Below are 16,621 nucleotides of genomic sequence, written 5' to 3' on the forward strand. Positions count from 1 at the left end.
AACTGAAAACTGTGCACAAACAAACAACTGGAGGATGGAGCAGTCTCCAGACGGATGCAAGGGAAGGAAGAAAGAGGTTGTTGGACAACCAAGCATCGCCCATGTTGAAGAAACTGGAGAGACCTGCGCTAGTGTTGCCTGTGCTGATCCCTCCACCTCTCTCGCACTTCCCCTGGCTAATCCTGCCCCCACTTTTCCACCCCTGAGATCCATGGAAACCACACTGCCCTGTTCGGACGAGAATGTGGAGACGGAAAGGGAAGGAGACGAGAAAGGAGGCCAGGAAGGGAAGGAGAGGCTCGGCAGACAATTGGAGGAGCAGGGTGAGGCGGAGAGGATATCCACCGTGGCCACTGAGGAGGGGAGGAGAGAGGAGGAGGGGAAGGAAGAAGATGAATTTGGAGTATTCATGCAGGCGGAGGGCGAGCCGGCCTGGAGCGAGGGATCCACCGCTGCCTCAGTGCTTTCTGGGAGCAGAGAACGTGTTGGTGAGTTCACAGTTTGTAGTTTTGTCTCTTTCTGGGTATTCCAGTTAGCCCCCGCTCTCTTTGTGTCTCTCTTTTAGTGTCTCTCCAGCCTCTTGCAGAGCTTAAGTGATTTTGCCATTTAGGAATAGACATGGGACAGAGGATCCCTCGGTTAACAAAGCTGACGTTAAAAGGCCTCAGAAGCGGAGTCTTTTAAAGTTGTCAGAAATTAACTACTTTAGAGACCTTTCACACTCGCTCAGGGTATTAGTGCAAACGTAACCTTTTGTACAGTCTCAGGAATTCACATGCACACACTCTGATTTAAAGGGCCACACAAATCTCAAGTCAAAGTAAACTTTATTGTGCATCTTCTGTGTGTGTGATGCTGACAGGGAGATCAAAAATCTGTTCTCACCAACCCGAGGAATACAGATATATCCACACACACACACACACACACACACACACACACACACACACACACACACACACACACACACACACACACACACACACACACACACACACACACACACACACACACACACACACACACACACCTGTACACCCACTTATATGAGATGAGATGTATCTTTAATAATCCCTGTGGGGAAATTCAGGAGTGAAAGCAGCAACAGAGTCAGAATGAAAAACAGGACAGTATATAAGGAACAATTAAATTAAAATGATGTACAGGTAAGTAACTGTTAAAAAAAAAAGAATTAAATGAACATATATACTTTTTTGTGTCCGGATTGTTAAATATATTTACATTTATGTATACAGATAGGCCTACTGATGCAGGTAAAAGTCTTTGTGTAAACAGTGCAGGTTTAATGTGCAGTATGGGTTATTGTTTAGTGAATTACATTGATAACCCCTTGTTGTGCATCCTGATGGCTGCAGGCACATATATCTATAAATATATACTGTATATAAACATATAGATACTGTATATAGACATATACACAATCAAACATAAACACATACATATATACATATGCCCATACACACATTAAGAGTTATAAATAAAAAGGCACAAGTCAATATATAAAAAATAACTCTTCACAGTCATTCTGCAACCCGTGCTGTGTCAGACTTACCTGTTATTTTCTGTCCAGACATACGTTAATTATTAGGTTATCAAGAAGATCAACATGTACCTATATTCCTTTACATGTGAAACACAATGCTGAGGCATGTGTTTGCAGAAGTATATCTTGTTCATTTCTCACTTTGACAATGACCCGCAATTGGAGCACCTAGCTTTCTTATTGAAATCATGATAAAAAACAAGTTGAAGCATCTTACGGAGGGCACCCTTTGGAATAGAAACGAATGGCTGCCTGATGAAAAGATATCGGCGCTCTGAGCAAGAATGTCAACTGCATAACTAAAATATAATAATAATAGTCTTCCAATAATAATCAGATCCTATAGGAAACACACTTATGAAACACATGCACCTGAGTGTGTGATGTTGTGCTTTTGTATTTCTCCATTAATTGGTTTTCATGCTTCCTCATTATGCTCCCTTAAGCTAATCACCTAAGCCCAGTTTCCACTGTGCAGCCAAATAGGGCTAAACCAGGGTTAAGTCTTATTCACTTTTTATTTCTTCTCAGTGTTTATCTACTTAAAGATATCAACATAAAATAGTTATGCTCGAGTTATCAGCAGAAGGTACTTTTAAAGATCCCTTCACCCAAATGAGAGGAAGTTGGTTTTGTGATTTATCCAGATTTCATTGTGACTATTTCTTTGTTTGGAAGTTAGTTACGATGAAAACTTTGTATCGTTATTCAGCACACACACACACACACACACACACACACACACACACACACACACACACACACACACACACACACACACACACACACACACACACACGGCTAAAGAAAATGTCATTGATCTCCATTGTGGAAGTATATAAACTGTAATTTATGTAAACCAAGCATTTGACTGTACTCTAAGAGCTCAAGTGAGAGTCTTTGAAATACTCAAAGGCAGCCTAGCTTAAAGGAAATGAAATGTATGAATATCAAGTGTCAGAATTTAAAGTTTAAAGTTACGGTATTGTTTCGTGGCATTTTAGTTTTGGTGATTATTCATATACTTCTACTCTAAACTACAGGTATTGTGAGTTGTCTAATAACACTACTTAGCTCTGCAGGGAAGCTGAGACTCTATTCTGTCCTGACCTGAATTCCTAACCAATCTCTTGTTCTCGCTACATGGTATTAATCATTGAGAGTTGGGTAAAGGGAGGGGGGGAAGCAAACAGGGCTGCAAACAGGGCCTGGGACTCTAGGCCCTGTAAGCCTGAGGTTATGGGGCGACGGGTGAAAGAGAAAGTCACACAGAGATAACTGAAGTGTCTGATAGACACATCATGATAGGTCTATGCCATGATCGGTAGGGATATTTTAGCCATGGCAAACAGCGTCATTTACAGCAACAATGTAACGCAAACATTAACATGTTTCTTTGCAACAAGGTGGTTCATGTAATAGTTAAGGCAAAATCAAAGCCAAGGTTTCAGGGAGGCTACGATCCTATATTTACTCATCAGATACCACATTTCTAGATTTTTGCTAAATAAAACCAGTATTAATTTCAAATGTGTGTTGCTGTGTGTTGAAGGTACTACCCCTCTGTAGTATTGGTGCAGACGTGCATACTACAAGATGCTTCCTGGGATTGTGAAAATATAATTATTAATATGCAAAAGGTTACACAATGTGTGTTGTTTCGGAGTACTTGGACAGATTAACCTGGATGTCGCTATTACAGCTGTAGAAGTATGGAAATGATACCCAATTGTTAGCCATCTGTTTTTCTGGCTATAACACAGCTAACATCTACAGTGGGTGTAGGTTTATTTAGTCATAAGAAATACCTTCATATCATCTTCATAACATTAACTGTGTGTGTGTGTGTGTGTGTGTGTGTGTGTGTGTGTGTGTGTGTGTGTGTGTGTGTGTGTGTGTGTGTGTGTGTGTGTGTGTGTGTGTGTGTGTGTGTGTGTGTGTGTGTGTGTGTGTGTGTGTGTGTGTGTGTGTGTGTAGCACATGGGAGCCTCGCCACCACTGGGGAGCCGACCCACTGGACACCAGGCTGGACGGACAGCCTGGTCCAGCAATCAGACGACACGTGGACGGCCTTCCCTCAGGACTCGTCAGATGGAAGTGGAGATGTGATGGGACAGTGGTGGCCGACCAGCGCTGTGGAGAAGAGAAGAGAACCAGCCAATCGGAATCTGGTAAAGATGGACTTTACTTCTCAGCTTCCATGGAACCATTATGTAGTAATCATGCCTCGGATGTTTCTGTTGAGATTGCGTCCATTTCTCTGAGAATTTACTGACTGTGATCAGTCTATTTAATCCTCAGCATAATATTGTATTGTATCGCCCTCTGAGTTTGACTCAAGTGTTATATTTGTAGTTATCGCTATAGACTCCACCAGTTCAGCATTGTAGTCCTATTAAAATGTAGGTTTTTTATCAAAAATAATAATAATAATAAATAATTTTGTTCAAAATATATGTCAAAATCGAGGCAGAACCAGAGCTATCATCTTTTTTATTCTATGCATTGTTCTTTATATATGTTTACCCTACAAATGCAACTCAACTGAACATTGCAGATTCATGTTTGTTATACTAGTATTGGCTAAATTAAAGATAGGATACAGCTAGAGTGGGCCACAGAACTCTGGTAAACACACTTTGTTTCTATATCCAAAACTACAGATGTGTGTCATTTTCCGACATGCAATCTTCAGACCCAGTTGGGGGGGATTCAGGTGAAATGGAAATTGGGGACAACCACAAAAGGCTTTCTGCTTCCTTTGTTCTACTTCAACACACTTCTATTAGTAAAATGCATAGTAAGTTGTAAACCTTTTGACTCTTCTAGTAGGGCTTTGTATATCTGGGATTCTCAAACCTATCCTTAGTGGCAGATCAACTTTAGCTCAACTGGCTTTAACTACCGGTAAACCAGTTTTTAATTTCTTATAGTTACAAAAATCAATTGAAAACCCATTCAACATTTCTTGGTGAGATCACTGCCTTTGATAGCTTCTTTGATAGCTCAGTAAAAGTAAGCTAGTAAGTGATCTATCACACAAGAAACCCCCTTATTGTCAATGAATCTAGCATAGCCATACGTGATCTCATTGCCCTCAGTATGTGGGCAATGTCTATCCCAGAGGTGGCAGCAGCTACAGTCAGGTCAAGTCTATGAAACTGGACTAATATCATCACAATTGAATTTAGCTAAAAAACTCGAGCTGAGAAGTCAAGAGACCCCTTAAGAATGACCATGCTAGTTTTCTCCTTGCCAAAATGTGTCTCTTTAATTTTTGGGATCTTTATTTTCCTCTTGATTTCAACAACACTTGTGATCATGGTGCTGTATGAGGATTTGATTGAAAGAGCTACAGCATTTGAGGTGGAGTTGCTGAGGTCGCTTTAGATATTTGACCTGTTGATATGACCTCACTCACCTTCCAGCTCCACGCTAAATGTGTTGGTACTCTAGTAAATGTAAAGGTTGGTTCAGGCTTGCTGCTGGCCTATAAGACCCCTGAGTCTCTCAAAGTGAATCAATAGCAACGGTAAACACAGTGTTGAATATTTTTCAGTTTATGAATCCAGGCCAAATTTATCAGGGCAGTTGTACCCCAAAGGCTGCATCTGAAATAATAAATAAATAATAAACTGGTCATGAATTATTGAATTTTATGCTGATTTGGTCCGTCATTTAAATCTGCGTACTGCTTTTGTAACTCGCATTAGACCGGTCGGAGCTCTCAGTGCTTTCTTCCTTTAAAAATGTTTTAAAAAAGAAGCCGGCACTGCAGGAAGAGTCCCAGTGGACATTAAATGCAGTGAAAAGATGCAGATGAAAAATGAGCTGTGTCGAGAGCTGCAGTGAAGGAGGGCGTTGGAAGAAAAGCGCTTTCATACAAGTTGTTTTATATTCTCCAGTGCCATGAAGAGGAGTATATAGACTGGAGTATGAACTCCTCATGTGAGGAACTGAAGACTGATGCTGATGATCCCTCTTTGTATCTCCTGCAGGCGGCTGTCTTCGCCACAGCCTTCCCCTCGCTGCCTGCTGCTTCCTCACCTGACCTCTCTGACCTCCACACTGTCCCTACGCTGAGCCAGCTGCTCAGGGGCCAGGCCGGTCAGGAGCAAGGGTGGGTACACTGTCTCTCTGTTGGTCCTGGTGATCTGAATATCAGCTGATCTGCTGCCGTGTTTACTGTGATGACACATTCCAAAGATTTGTAATAAGATATATCAGATCTGACAGAAAAATCCCATGTTACAAGCCTGTAATCGGCTTCAGGAAAATGTCGAGAGCTCATATTTACTGCAAATGTGACAGGACATGACATGAAGTTAGCCTGCAAGTTAGAAACAGCTGAGCAGTTTAACAATAATACAAATAAAAGAAATTAAATGTTTTCTAATATATATTATCTACACAAACCCAGTCGGGATTTGGACCAAGGGTCCATTCAAGCGAACACTGGTTATTTTCTCTCAGAATTTGTTTTGGTCGGGCTTGGTATAAAAGAAAAGAAAAAAAAAAAACAGATGGCAAATAAATAGCAATTACTCCACAGGGCAGAAAAAACAATGCAACCTGGCAGAACAATTATTTTAGTGATCCAAGAAAGTATATTTTGCCTTTCCTTTTCAAAGCAAAGCCATACAAAAATATGCCAACATGGTATTCTGACTGTACATATTTAGTTTTCTGTTTTCCATTTTTAGAAATACAGTCATTTGTTTTGCATTCATCTCCTGATTTTTTTGTTGTTTTGTTTTAAAACATGCATGCACACAATCATATTACTGACATTTTGTCTGGATTCTTTCAGGTTATCATGTGTGCTTTTTGTTTCTAATTTTCCAAGTCTCTGAACTTTTTATTCAACAAAGCATCAAAGTAATTTCTGTGGGTTTCAATAGTCATTATTATTTTTCAGCATTGTTCATAAAAGTGCAGTTGTTTGACTGTATATAATAATAATAATAATAATAATAATAATAATAATAATAATAATAATAATAATAATAATGTGTATCCCTGTGATTGCTATTTAAACAGATATCTCCTGTGTATCTGACACCCAAAGTTTTTTTAGAGATGTATGTCCTTTTATTCTCACCAAAAAGAGCTATATGTAGAGCTTATGGAAAGATGTAATAATTCACATAAAGACCTCCTTTGATTAAAATTGATGATGGAATCAGAGTGGATACCATCAAACAGCATGATTGATATTGACATCAGGCCACCAGGTGGTAAATGTGCTGAACTGCATCTGTGAAAACAAAACATGGATTGATCATCACATGGCAGAGTGTGTCTTTAATGCACATTATGGTTTTACATTTGAAATTGGTTTAGAAACAGGATTTGTTAGACCTTGGTTGTCTGATCCTCAGATTCTGACCCTTTTTCCACACCTGTCACTGTGAGACAAAAAACATGTTGTTGTGCTCTCCCCCCGCAGGCTGCTGGACACTTTCCATGACTTGAACAAAATGATTTGCCAGAGATACAAGAGAGGGAACGGGGTGTCTCGTGAACTGCTGCTGAGGACTTTCCACCTGGAGACGCCGCGCACTGTGAGTAAAGACCGGACCATTCACACTTACTTTAAAAATGTATTCCGTGCAAATACTAAATTACTTTTACCACCTGTAAAAAATGTAATCAGTCACCTAATCTGAGTATCAAAATATAAAAGTAAATGTGACCTGATTACTTTCTGTTACTTTTAAATGACCTGAATATCAAATGCAATGCAAATAAATACAAGAGAAAACAAATGTGTTTTTTACCTAAGTGTATTTTGTAAGACAACAGAACAATGAAACCTTAGAAAAGAAGAAACCAAGATATTTAGGATAAAAAATGATTCTGTTTTTGTTTAATACACACAGTTACGCGAATTAAAAGCAAATTTTGGATTAACAAATTAGATGTCCACCGTGATGCATAAAAAAAAAAGAGGCAATTAAAACTCAATTAAAACCAAAAAGTTCATTTAATCAGCATGCCTACCTACTCAAATTTCCACCAGTGAAAGCATTTGTAATTTTTCTTTATTTTAAAATGTATAATGACATTGTAAATAGTCTTAGTGATCGGCAAATGTGAAAGTAACCTGATTACAACTGCCATAGATTACACGTTTTCTTCTATTATAACTTTTTTTATGTAACTGTAAGGGTTAAAGAGTTACCTTTTTTTCTATCCTAATTACATGTATTCCATTACTCCCCAAACATGTGAACTAGGGACAGCAATACAGCATTTCCTAGCAAACAAAGTATGCTTCGGTCAGCTGATCACATCATGCTGACGTGTCTCACTGTTCAGCAAACAGAACACATCTAATGTTACAGTAACTGATCTCTATCTCCACACACACACACACACACACACACACACACACACACACACACACACACACACACACACACACACACACATGCTTTCTACACATCATTTCATGCAGAGGGATTTATAACACAGTGCCTAGTGTTCACGCTTCATTTGTTAGGCTTCAAGGTTTCTGAATTGAATTTGTCAGGGCAGCGTTACAGCATGTTAAAATGACCTGATAATGCTGTATGACTAATGAGGAACTGCAGCGCCATTCAAATTAAGTGACCGCTGTTATATGCAAAACACTGCTCACCTCACCTCACTCACTCCACCTGATAAATGAGCCGGGCTCACAATGAAATACAGCACTGAGAACTTTATACAATTCACTCCTCTACAACCTCTCTGCAGGGGTCAGAGTGGGAAATACCACACTGAGTATACGTTTATTTCTTTGTAATTGTACTTTTTATGTTAAATATCATATCTATTAATATTGCATTAATTAAAGTTATTAAGGAACTGCTTCGAGAAACATTCATCAGCTTCTAGTTACTGATTTGTTTCTCTTTAAAAAAGAAATGTGATTTGATAATATGTTTAGCGTTGAGATATTGTACAAATGGGTTACAATAGAAACCCCGTGCGACAATATTCATGGCAATAATTGTATTTGTAGAATGATAGTTTATGTTATTGGGATTTATTGCTGATGAAACTATGTTGCATAAAATGTAGACATACTATTAAACAAAGTCATTTTAATAATAAGGGCAAAGTTAATGCACCTATCAAGGATGGCTTTGGATAATTGGTTCACTAAATAAATGTGAAGATATTTTTTGTGGTGGAGTTTGCACTCACTTTGTTGGTTGAAATATTGTATGAAAAGATAAATATGACTTCACCTAGTTCTTAATATAAGGGCTTTTTAATTCAAGAAACAATACATACCAGTTAGTAACTCTGAAAGTTCTTCAAAAAACTGTCCACAGGGAGTGGATATCTGTAAAGTTACCTTTCTGATCCACAACGATAGAATGCTGCAGGACCTCAAACCCGGGAATGAGTCAGCATATTTGCATATACAGTTCCATCACCTGAAGTTTATTTTGGTTTCTAGTTAGATGCATAAAATAAGGTGGGGACTTTAATGTGCATTAGCGATTTTAACATTCATTTCTTATTCTACCCCAACTTTTCACATGTCTTTAAAGAAGGTTGCTAGCAAGCGGCTAAATTAAACTATTGTCAGGGTGACTAACCTTTGTGAAACTAATCAGCTAAGTGGTGGAAAAATGAAGTCATGTGGTTGTGGTGTAGTATCTCTATAGTCTAAAGTTAGCTTTCTTACTTCCGGCAATAGCATTTTTGATTCATGAAAATATATTTCATTTGTGAAGATAATCCTGCTGAAAAAAACTTGAAGATATCATTCCACAAAATGTAGATTTGGCAATAATAAAAAATTTAAACTAAAAACTAAATAATAATCCCATTATCTTTGTGCGAAGATTTATCTGCTCTGCCAAAAAAGAAAGTCCTCCCTGCAGCGCACCATATCAAATTAATGAGAAGGCTGATATTAATTTCCCAAAACCCAAGGTGGTGTTTCCAAATGGTTTGTTTTGTTAAATCAATAGACCAAAATCATATAATTAAAATCGTATTATAAGAAAGCAAATCAGCCCAGAGGCTTTAAATAATATCGCTAAATCATATTGTTGTTTTTTCATTTTCTGTTGACCAACAAATGGATAAATCAGCTTCAGCAGAAACCCCTGGGTTGTGTTCAGTAGTCTAATAATAATAATAACTGAAATATAAACAGCGCCTTTCACAAACCCAAGGAGCTAACATCCCATGTGCACGGTTGTTTTTTAATCTCTGCAGGAAAGCAGACCTCCCCAATGGACAGCCAATCGTCGTCTCTCCCCCGGCCTCCCGTCGGCAAATCAGCACGCCCAGAACGCTGCTGCTAAGCGACGGCTGTCATACGACTACAACAGAAACATCATGGAGTAACAGTGCGGCTTGGCTCTGTTTGAACTGTGATGCATTAACGTTTTCCAGAAGAACTGCAGTGTCTGAATTTACAACACATGTACTATTTGCTCTGACAAACACTGATCTTTGACCTTTGCACACTCGTGGTTATTAAAGCCTGAGCGGCAGTGAAGACGGATGAACACGGAGCGACAGTTGTGTGTCAGAAGTTGTCTCCTCCAGCTCCTGTTGGTGTAAACTGCTGAAGTGTTTCCATCATGTGCCACCTGCTCCACCTCCACCTCTTATCTGTTCTTTTTTTCGTTTTCCGCCTCCGAGTGATATTTTCCTACCTAATATTTTATTATCTGAGACGATTGAAATTGTACCTTACTAAAAAAAATGTCACTGTGTCAGAGCAGCTGTATGACAGAAATGGTCTCTGTGCAGTAAAACTGACTTTCAAGGGAGGACAGATTAAAAACAAATATCACATCATTCTTTCTTGCATTCATGATTTTAGAAAGTCAGCATGCTTTGCTAACTATCTTATCTGTAATGACACAGGCAAACATTTCTTCCCAAAGCTCTTTTTCTATTATCTTCAGCAAAAGGTGACATTGTTTTTTTATCCAGAACATTGTCTGCAGCTCCACCCATCAGATTCTTTTCTGCCTCTTCAGCAGCTCTGGCAGAAAGATGTAGCGCTAATGTGTTCATGTCATGTGGAAAAGGAAGAAAGCAATAAGAGCAAAGAGTTTCTGTTCCAACCTGCAATTATCCAAAGGATCAGACACTTTAAGATGGTGATTTGCAAAGTTATTTCTTATTATATTAAAAGTCACTTAGCACTGAATCATTTAGGCTTTAAAAAAAAATCACTGAATAAGTCAAAGTAGGCATTCCTGTTTGCTGTAACTAACATGCAGTGCCGAGTATATCAGAGCTTTCTAAAAAACTACATTTTAAGTTTAACAAATAGTGACAAAAAGCTTCCGTTTCAGTTCCCACCTGAAATAATGTTTTTGTTAGAGAAAACTGGATGCTCCTTTTTGGCTCTCCCTCCATGGCGGTTTGACCTCATAACCCCAGGAAATCTTTATTCAAACATGCTGTTACATCCCCCCAAAAAGCTGCTGTATCAAACATATCTGAACGTCAGCTGGATTCATGCAAATGTCGAAGCTCTCCCTTTCTTGTTTTTCGAAGCAAGCGAGAATCATGTGATGCACTGCAGAGTAAATCATTATTTTTACTGGCAGAATGCTTAAGATGAGTCCAGATGCATGTGCTTTCTTTGTGCATCTGCTACAGAAATGACAGGAAATAATTACTTTTGGTTCCTCAGAGAAACAAGTTAGTCTTCCAGTTAGTGCCAACAGGAACAGCAGTGATAGTGTCAATGTTTACGAGGTAACGGAGCGAGGCAGACACATGCAGGAGGAGACGCCGCCTCTGGTTTATCACACACGCTGAAGTGGACTCAAACAATCACTCTGGCAAGTGATGATTCTCTCTGTCCCTCTGTCTGAAATTCCTGTCTGCCTCTCCCCTCACCCTCAGTTGAGATCACTTCACCGGCAAAAACTTGAATCTAGCTGCCAATAAAAACCATATTGTTCACATTGTGATGCGCTGTTTAATTTAGACGTTCCACTACATGTTAGGACTTGATTTCACTCTGCATTGCATATTTCACTTGTCAGCTCAATTATTTGTGATGATCACCAGAAAAAGATGTGTGAATGTGGGCGTGCGTGTGTGCCATTTGTACAAAACTACAAATTGCTGAAAAAGAAAAAGATGAATATTTTCTGATCTGTTAAAGTGAGGAGGAAGGAGTTGTCGCCTTGGTAACTGATGTAATAAAATGATACTGTGTGATGGCTACCTGCTTCCTTTAGACGTTTAAAAGTGTGTGATGCGTTCCCTTTAAGATGGCATAACCACCTACTGAATGCAAGAAAGTATACCAAATCCAAATTCACCTGGTTGAGACATTTATTAATAGAGATTAACATTTTGGAGTCTAATTATGAAAAAATGAGATATAGTTAAATAATATCGATACAAGGACCTGGTTTTCTTGTGAATTACAAGGGAGTTATGAATTTGCTTCGAAATGTAAAGTCAGGCCAATTTTTTTATATGATAAATGTGAAAGTGGTAGACATTTCTAAATGTGCTGATTTCCGTTTGTGTATATGTAAAAAGGTGGGAATTTGTTACATGAAAAAACACAGTGACATAAAAGCACGGGGATTTCTCATGCCAAGTCAACTATACCTGGAAGTATTCAGACTTTATAAAAACATGGTTTGCACAAACTTGAATTAGGGTCAGACTTGTGAAAAATCAAATTAATTCATATGCTGTTACATTTGAAAGTCACTGTCATGGCCCGGCTCTTGGCCACAACAAAAAACGGTGGCAAGGACAAAGTTATAAGAAAATATATTTATTATAGCAAACAAATCAAAGACCTACCATCATGAGGTGTGTTAGTCAGTAAGATCAGTAGTGTAGATGTGGATGTGTGAACATGGTATGATGTGTAGGGTGTTGCATGCCGAACCAAAACAAAAGGGAAACCTGAGCATGAACCTTTAGCCAGGTGCCTTCAATCAGCGCTAATGAAAGAAAGGGAACAATCAATAAAGGGACAGACACCATTACAGGGACAACAGGGACGCAGGGTCGTCACAGTCACTCAGACTTGATACTGCTCCTGCAAAATATACATAGACGACCCTTACTGTGGGAGAAAGAGTCATTAAAAATGGTACGAGACATAAAATGCATTATCCAAATATAATGTAGCAAATTGAATTTATTTAGTAAGAGTATTCTGTATATAAGTGGAAAACAGCTGCTGAGCCGGTGGAATCTTGTGTTCACAGGTCTGAACCTTTAGCTCGTAGGCAAACCAGCGGCATCAATACACAGAGCAACACACAGATAAAACCGGTGACATTGTGACATCTTAACTGTTTATCAAAACAACATGTTGTGTAACGTGCTAACATGTGGGTCTGTGTGCTAGTGGTGATTGAACCTAAAAGTTAGTTCAACTGTGACAGCCTGATACCAATTTCTTTATAAATGTACATTTTATTGGAAAGTGGCACATTTTACGAGTTGAATAAATGATTTTCTGCAGTATTACAGTGCATTACATGTTGATGCTTTCATCCAAAGAAAGATACACTTCAATTTTGTAGCGCAACTTGGGGTTAAGTAACTCCCCAATAACAATTTGACATATTGACTGCAGGGGTCAAACTGCTGACCCTATGACCGGCAGACGCTTATTAACCCCATGGGCCACAATCACCAAAAACATTGCTAAGGAATTCCTCAAAAGGCTGAACATGTTGCCTGGTTCTCTTCTGAGCAATAAGCCTAAAATAAAATGAGAAGCAGTCCCTCCCGGGGGTGTCTGCGGCCGCTGTGTGGTCCACAGGGAGTTAAGACTGTATTTGCTTAGTCAGAGTGGCTGCCTGCTGCTGCAGCGTGATAACACAGCAAACAGGCCTGTGGGCAGCCTCCCCGTTTACACTGCATGAGTCAGCCGGCCTTTTACATAAACAGCACAAACACCACGCGGTTACTTCCAGGAGAAGGCAGTGGAGCATGCTGAAGGTGTTTCTTTGTGCCTAGCCACCTTCGTCTGAGAAAACAAGCAGCAGGCTCCCGACCAGTCAGGAATTCAGATCTGTCAACTTCAAGTTTAAGCTTCATTAAGCTGGATTTAAGGAATAGTAAGAAGTAAGCATATTCTTTCTCTTACTGATGAGAACCTCTGAAATGGTTCAGTCTAAAGGCTTAAATTTAGGGATGAAAGTAGCTGTTTCCTGGCAACAGCATTTCATTAAGTCACTGCTCCCAGCAGAGTAATACTGTAGCACACGACCCTAAACACAACATGTTAATTCTTACATTTGTTTTTACAAATTAACATTCAAGATATAATGTGTATAGTAATCTAAGCTAACTATCTGCTGGCACGAGCTTCAAATGTACCGTACAAACATGACAATTGTCTCAATTTAGCAAATAACAACAGCAGGAATATACTAAATTATACAATATACTTTATAATTGGTTGTTTATATTTGGAAAAACACATCCAAACTCTTCCTCTTAAATCTCAAATTGATGCTGATGAAATGATGCAGTTAACTGCTGATGTGGGGCCCATGCATTCTCCATACTTTGTATCTAACATCCATACATCTGCCATTTTCACAGCACGTTTTGAAACAGCTATGTGTTTGTGCTATAGAATTGTTTCCCAGTCAGTTGCACAAAGGCCATGGATAATCATTTAGGCCCTCATGGACATCATGGGAACTCTCGACTGTCCTTAAAAAACTTGATGAATAAATAATCAAAAAACAGAGAAAGGATTGATGAACTGAAGTAAATAGAGCCGCATACATCAACAGAAAAACTATATCAAACATACTTTTACAAACGCTCACACAACTCGTGCAGCACAATCCAAGTCTCATTTATCCAGACACATTACTTTCCAAATCCACGCATTTTCACTGAGACATTGCTGTTTTAAATTCAGTCGCTTTGCTGTAAAACTATTTTACTTCTGACAGAGAAATAAAGGCTTTCTGATGGAAAAACATCACAAGGCATTCAAAAAGAAAAACGCCTCTTCAGATATTTTATGCAACACATATTCTGCTCATTTTCAGGTTCATATAGTGCCTCTACTGGGACATGTCTCCATACATTAATGTTCAAAAAGCTCTTTATTTTTCTCATGCTGCCTGTGCTGCAGCACCTCTTTCCACCCTCTGTCTGAAACCAGAGCCCAGTCTGCTCTGATTGGTTAGCCAGCTCTATTGTGATACAATGTGTTGGAGTCCCAGGCAATAGAAGCTGAAGTGATACAAAGTGATGTCACTTTATAACACTACAAGGGAGGGAAAACCCCAAGAAGCAGAATGAGGGCCCCTTTAACTTTCGAAAAGAAACGATTGAACATGAATAAGTGAAACGATCCAGGTTGTACTGGTTGTTTTCATGTAGTCATGTTCAGTGTATATAGAGCAGGGGTGTCCAAACTTTTTTCACCGAGGGCCACATACAGAAAAATATACGGAGAGCTGGGCCACTGATAAAGGTGAATATTGTCTCATAAGTTAAGTTATAAGTTAGCAGACCAAATCAAATGTAGGTGAATAATGTGCGACACTTGAAAACGCTTTCAGAAAAAACACCATACATCCTGTCTGTCTTTAGGGTTCATTTACTCTGTTGGCAGCTCATTCCTTAAAACAGAAGCCTCAGATTGCTGAGAATAAGAGTAAATATGAAGGTTACATTTCAAGCTGGTTATAGAAATAAATTATTGAGTTTTTTTTTTATCAACTAAGGTTTGTTAGAAAATGTTTTAGATTCTAAATGACTGAATTTATTTTAAATTGGGCTCAATAATATATCTGAACATATATATTTGAGAAGTACAATATAAGACAAGCAGAAGTTTAATTTATGGGCCATATTCATTTTACTTTTAGAATGTGCAGAGGGCCGCTTCAAAATGGCCTGCGGGCCGCATTTGACCCCCGGGCCGTAGTTTGGACACCCCTGATATAGAGGAACACAGACAGCCTCTCACTGCAGCCCACATCTGCCACCCGCCTTCTTCCAGCCCGGATCACATCAGTGTGGGGACTAGAGCTCCACCTCAGAGTCAGATGAGGACTACATCACAGGAAGGGTGTGGGCCACATCTGGATCTGAAAACATGGGTCAGAAGCTTAATTCTCCAGAAAGGGCCTGTACAATTGTGCATGTACATACTAAAACTATATGTACTAATCTGCAACTCTGTGAAGTCAAACCAAACAGAGATGGCAGCCAAAATCTTAATTATCGTTTTGGATCAGGCAGAGAAAATACAAGTTCATATCAAATAGAAAAAAAGGGAAACTAAGAGTCATAGTTTGTTAAGTAAACCGGACTATTACCTTTTATTTTGCTAATGGCTCTTAAAAGAAAAGCAAGGACACAGTGGTGTTAACTATCTAAATATATTTGCTAAAGTACTGTACTTTTTTAGGTACTTTACTAGATTATTTCCATTTTATGCTACTTTGTACTTCTACCCCACTACAATTCAGAGGTAAATGTTGTACTTTTACTCCACTACATTTATTTAATCCCTTTAGTTTCTTTACAGATCTGGATTAATGATGGTAAATATAATCAACTCTTAAATTCAGCAGCTACCCTGCAGTATACAAAGCCATTCAAACTAGCTGCACCTTTACCAGTTTGATAAATAATACATCGATAAGTAGAATCTGATTTTGAAATGTGTTAATTTGCATTATGAGTGCTTTTACTTTTGGTACCTTAAGTATATGTAGATGCCAATACTTGTGTAGTTTTACTTGAGAGACATTGTTCTTCTCTCACCTCTGCAAGGACATATGTGATTGTCTTTGGCCAAAAGTCAAGATCCTTGTAGTTTGGGGAAATTTGGAAAATACATTTTGTTTGAGCAGCAGAGGGATTATTTTTCAATCAGATAGAACATTCAAACTACATCTTCCTTTGAATATTTCTTGTATTTACACTTGAGAAGAGGTAAGAGGTTTAATCCGGAATGCCACTAGATACACAGACGTCTCCAGGAACCAGGATGCACAATCAGTCTTCTGCTGTGGACACACCCTGCTGTGGGAGGAGGATGCGTGGAACAGGATGGGTTCA

General features: G+C 38.9%; 1 protein-coding gene across 1 annotated transcript; it reads left to right on the forward strand.

Annotated features, from left to right (window-relative positions):
- Nucleotides 1–34: 34 nt before the first annotated feature.
- On the forward strand, nucleotides 35–11,764 carry si:ch211-14c7.2 (uncharacterized). The gene is made up of 5 exons (XM_063906411.1): nucleotides 35–488; nucleotides 3,542–3,735; nucleotides 5,563–5,684; nucleotides 7,014–7,128; nucleotides 9,788–11,764. The coding sequence occupies exons 1-5, from the start codon at nucleotides 35–37 to the stop codon at nucleotides 9,917–9,919; spliced, it is 1,017 nt and encodes a 338-aa protein (XP_063762481.1). The 3' UTR covers nucleotides 9,920–11,764.
- Nucleotides 11,765–16,621: the final 4,857 nt, after the last annotated feature.

This window comes from Eleginops maclovinus, chromosome 18, assembly GCF_036324505.1.
Source record: "Eleginops maclovinus isolate JMC-PN-2008 ecotype Puerto Natales chromosome 18, JC_Emac_rtc_rv5, whole genome shotgun sequence".
Classification (NCBI taxonomy): domain Eukaryota; kingdom Metazoa; phylum Chordata; class Actinopteri; order Perciformes; family Eleginopidae; genus Eleginops; species Eleginops maclovinus.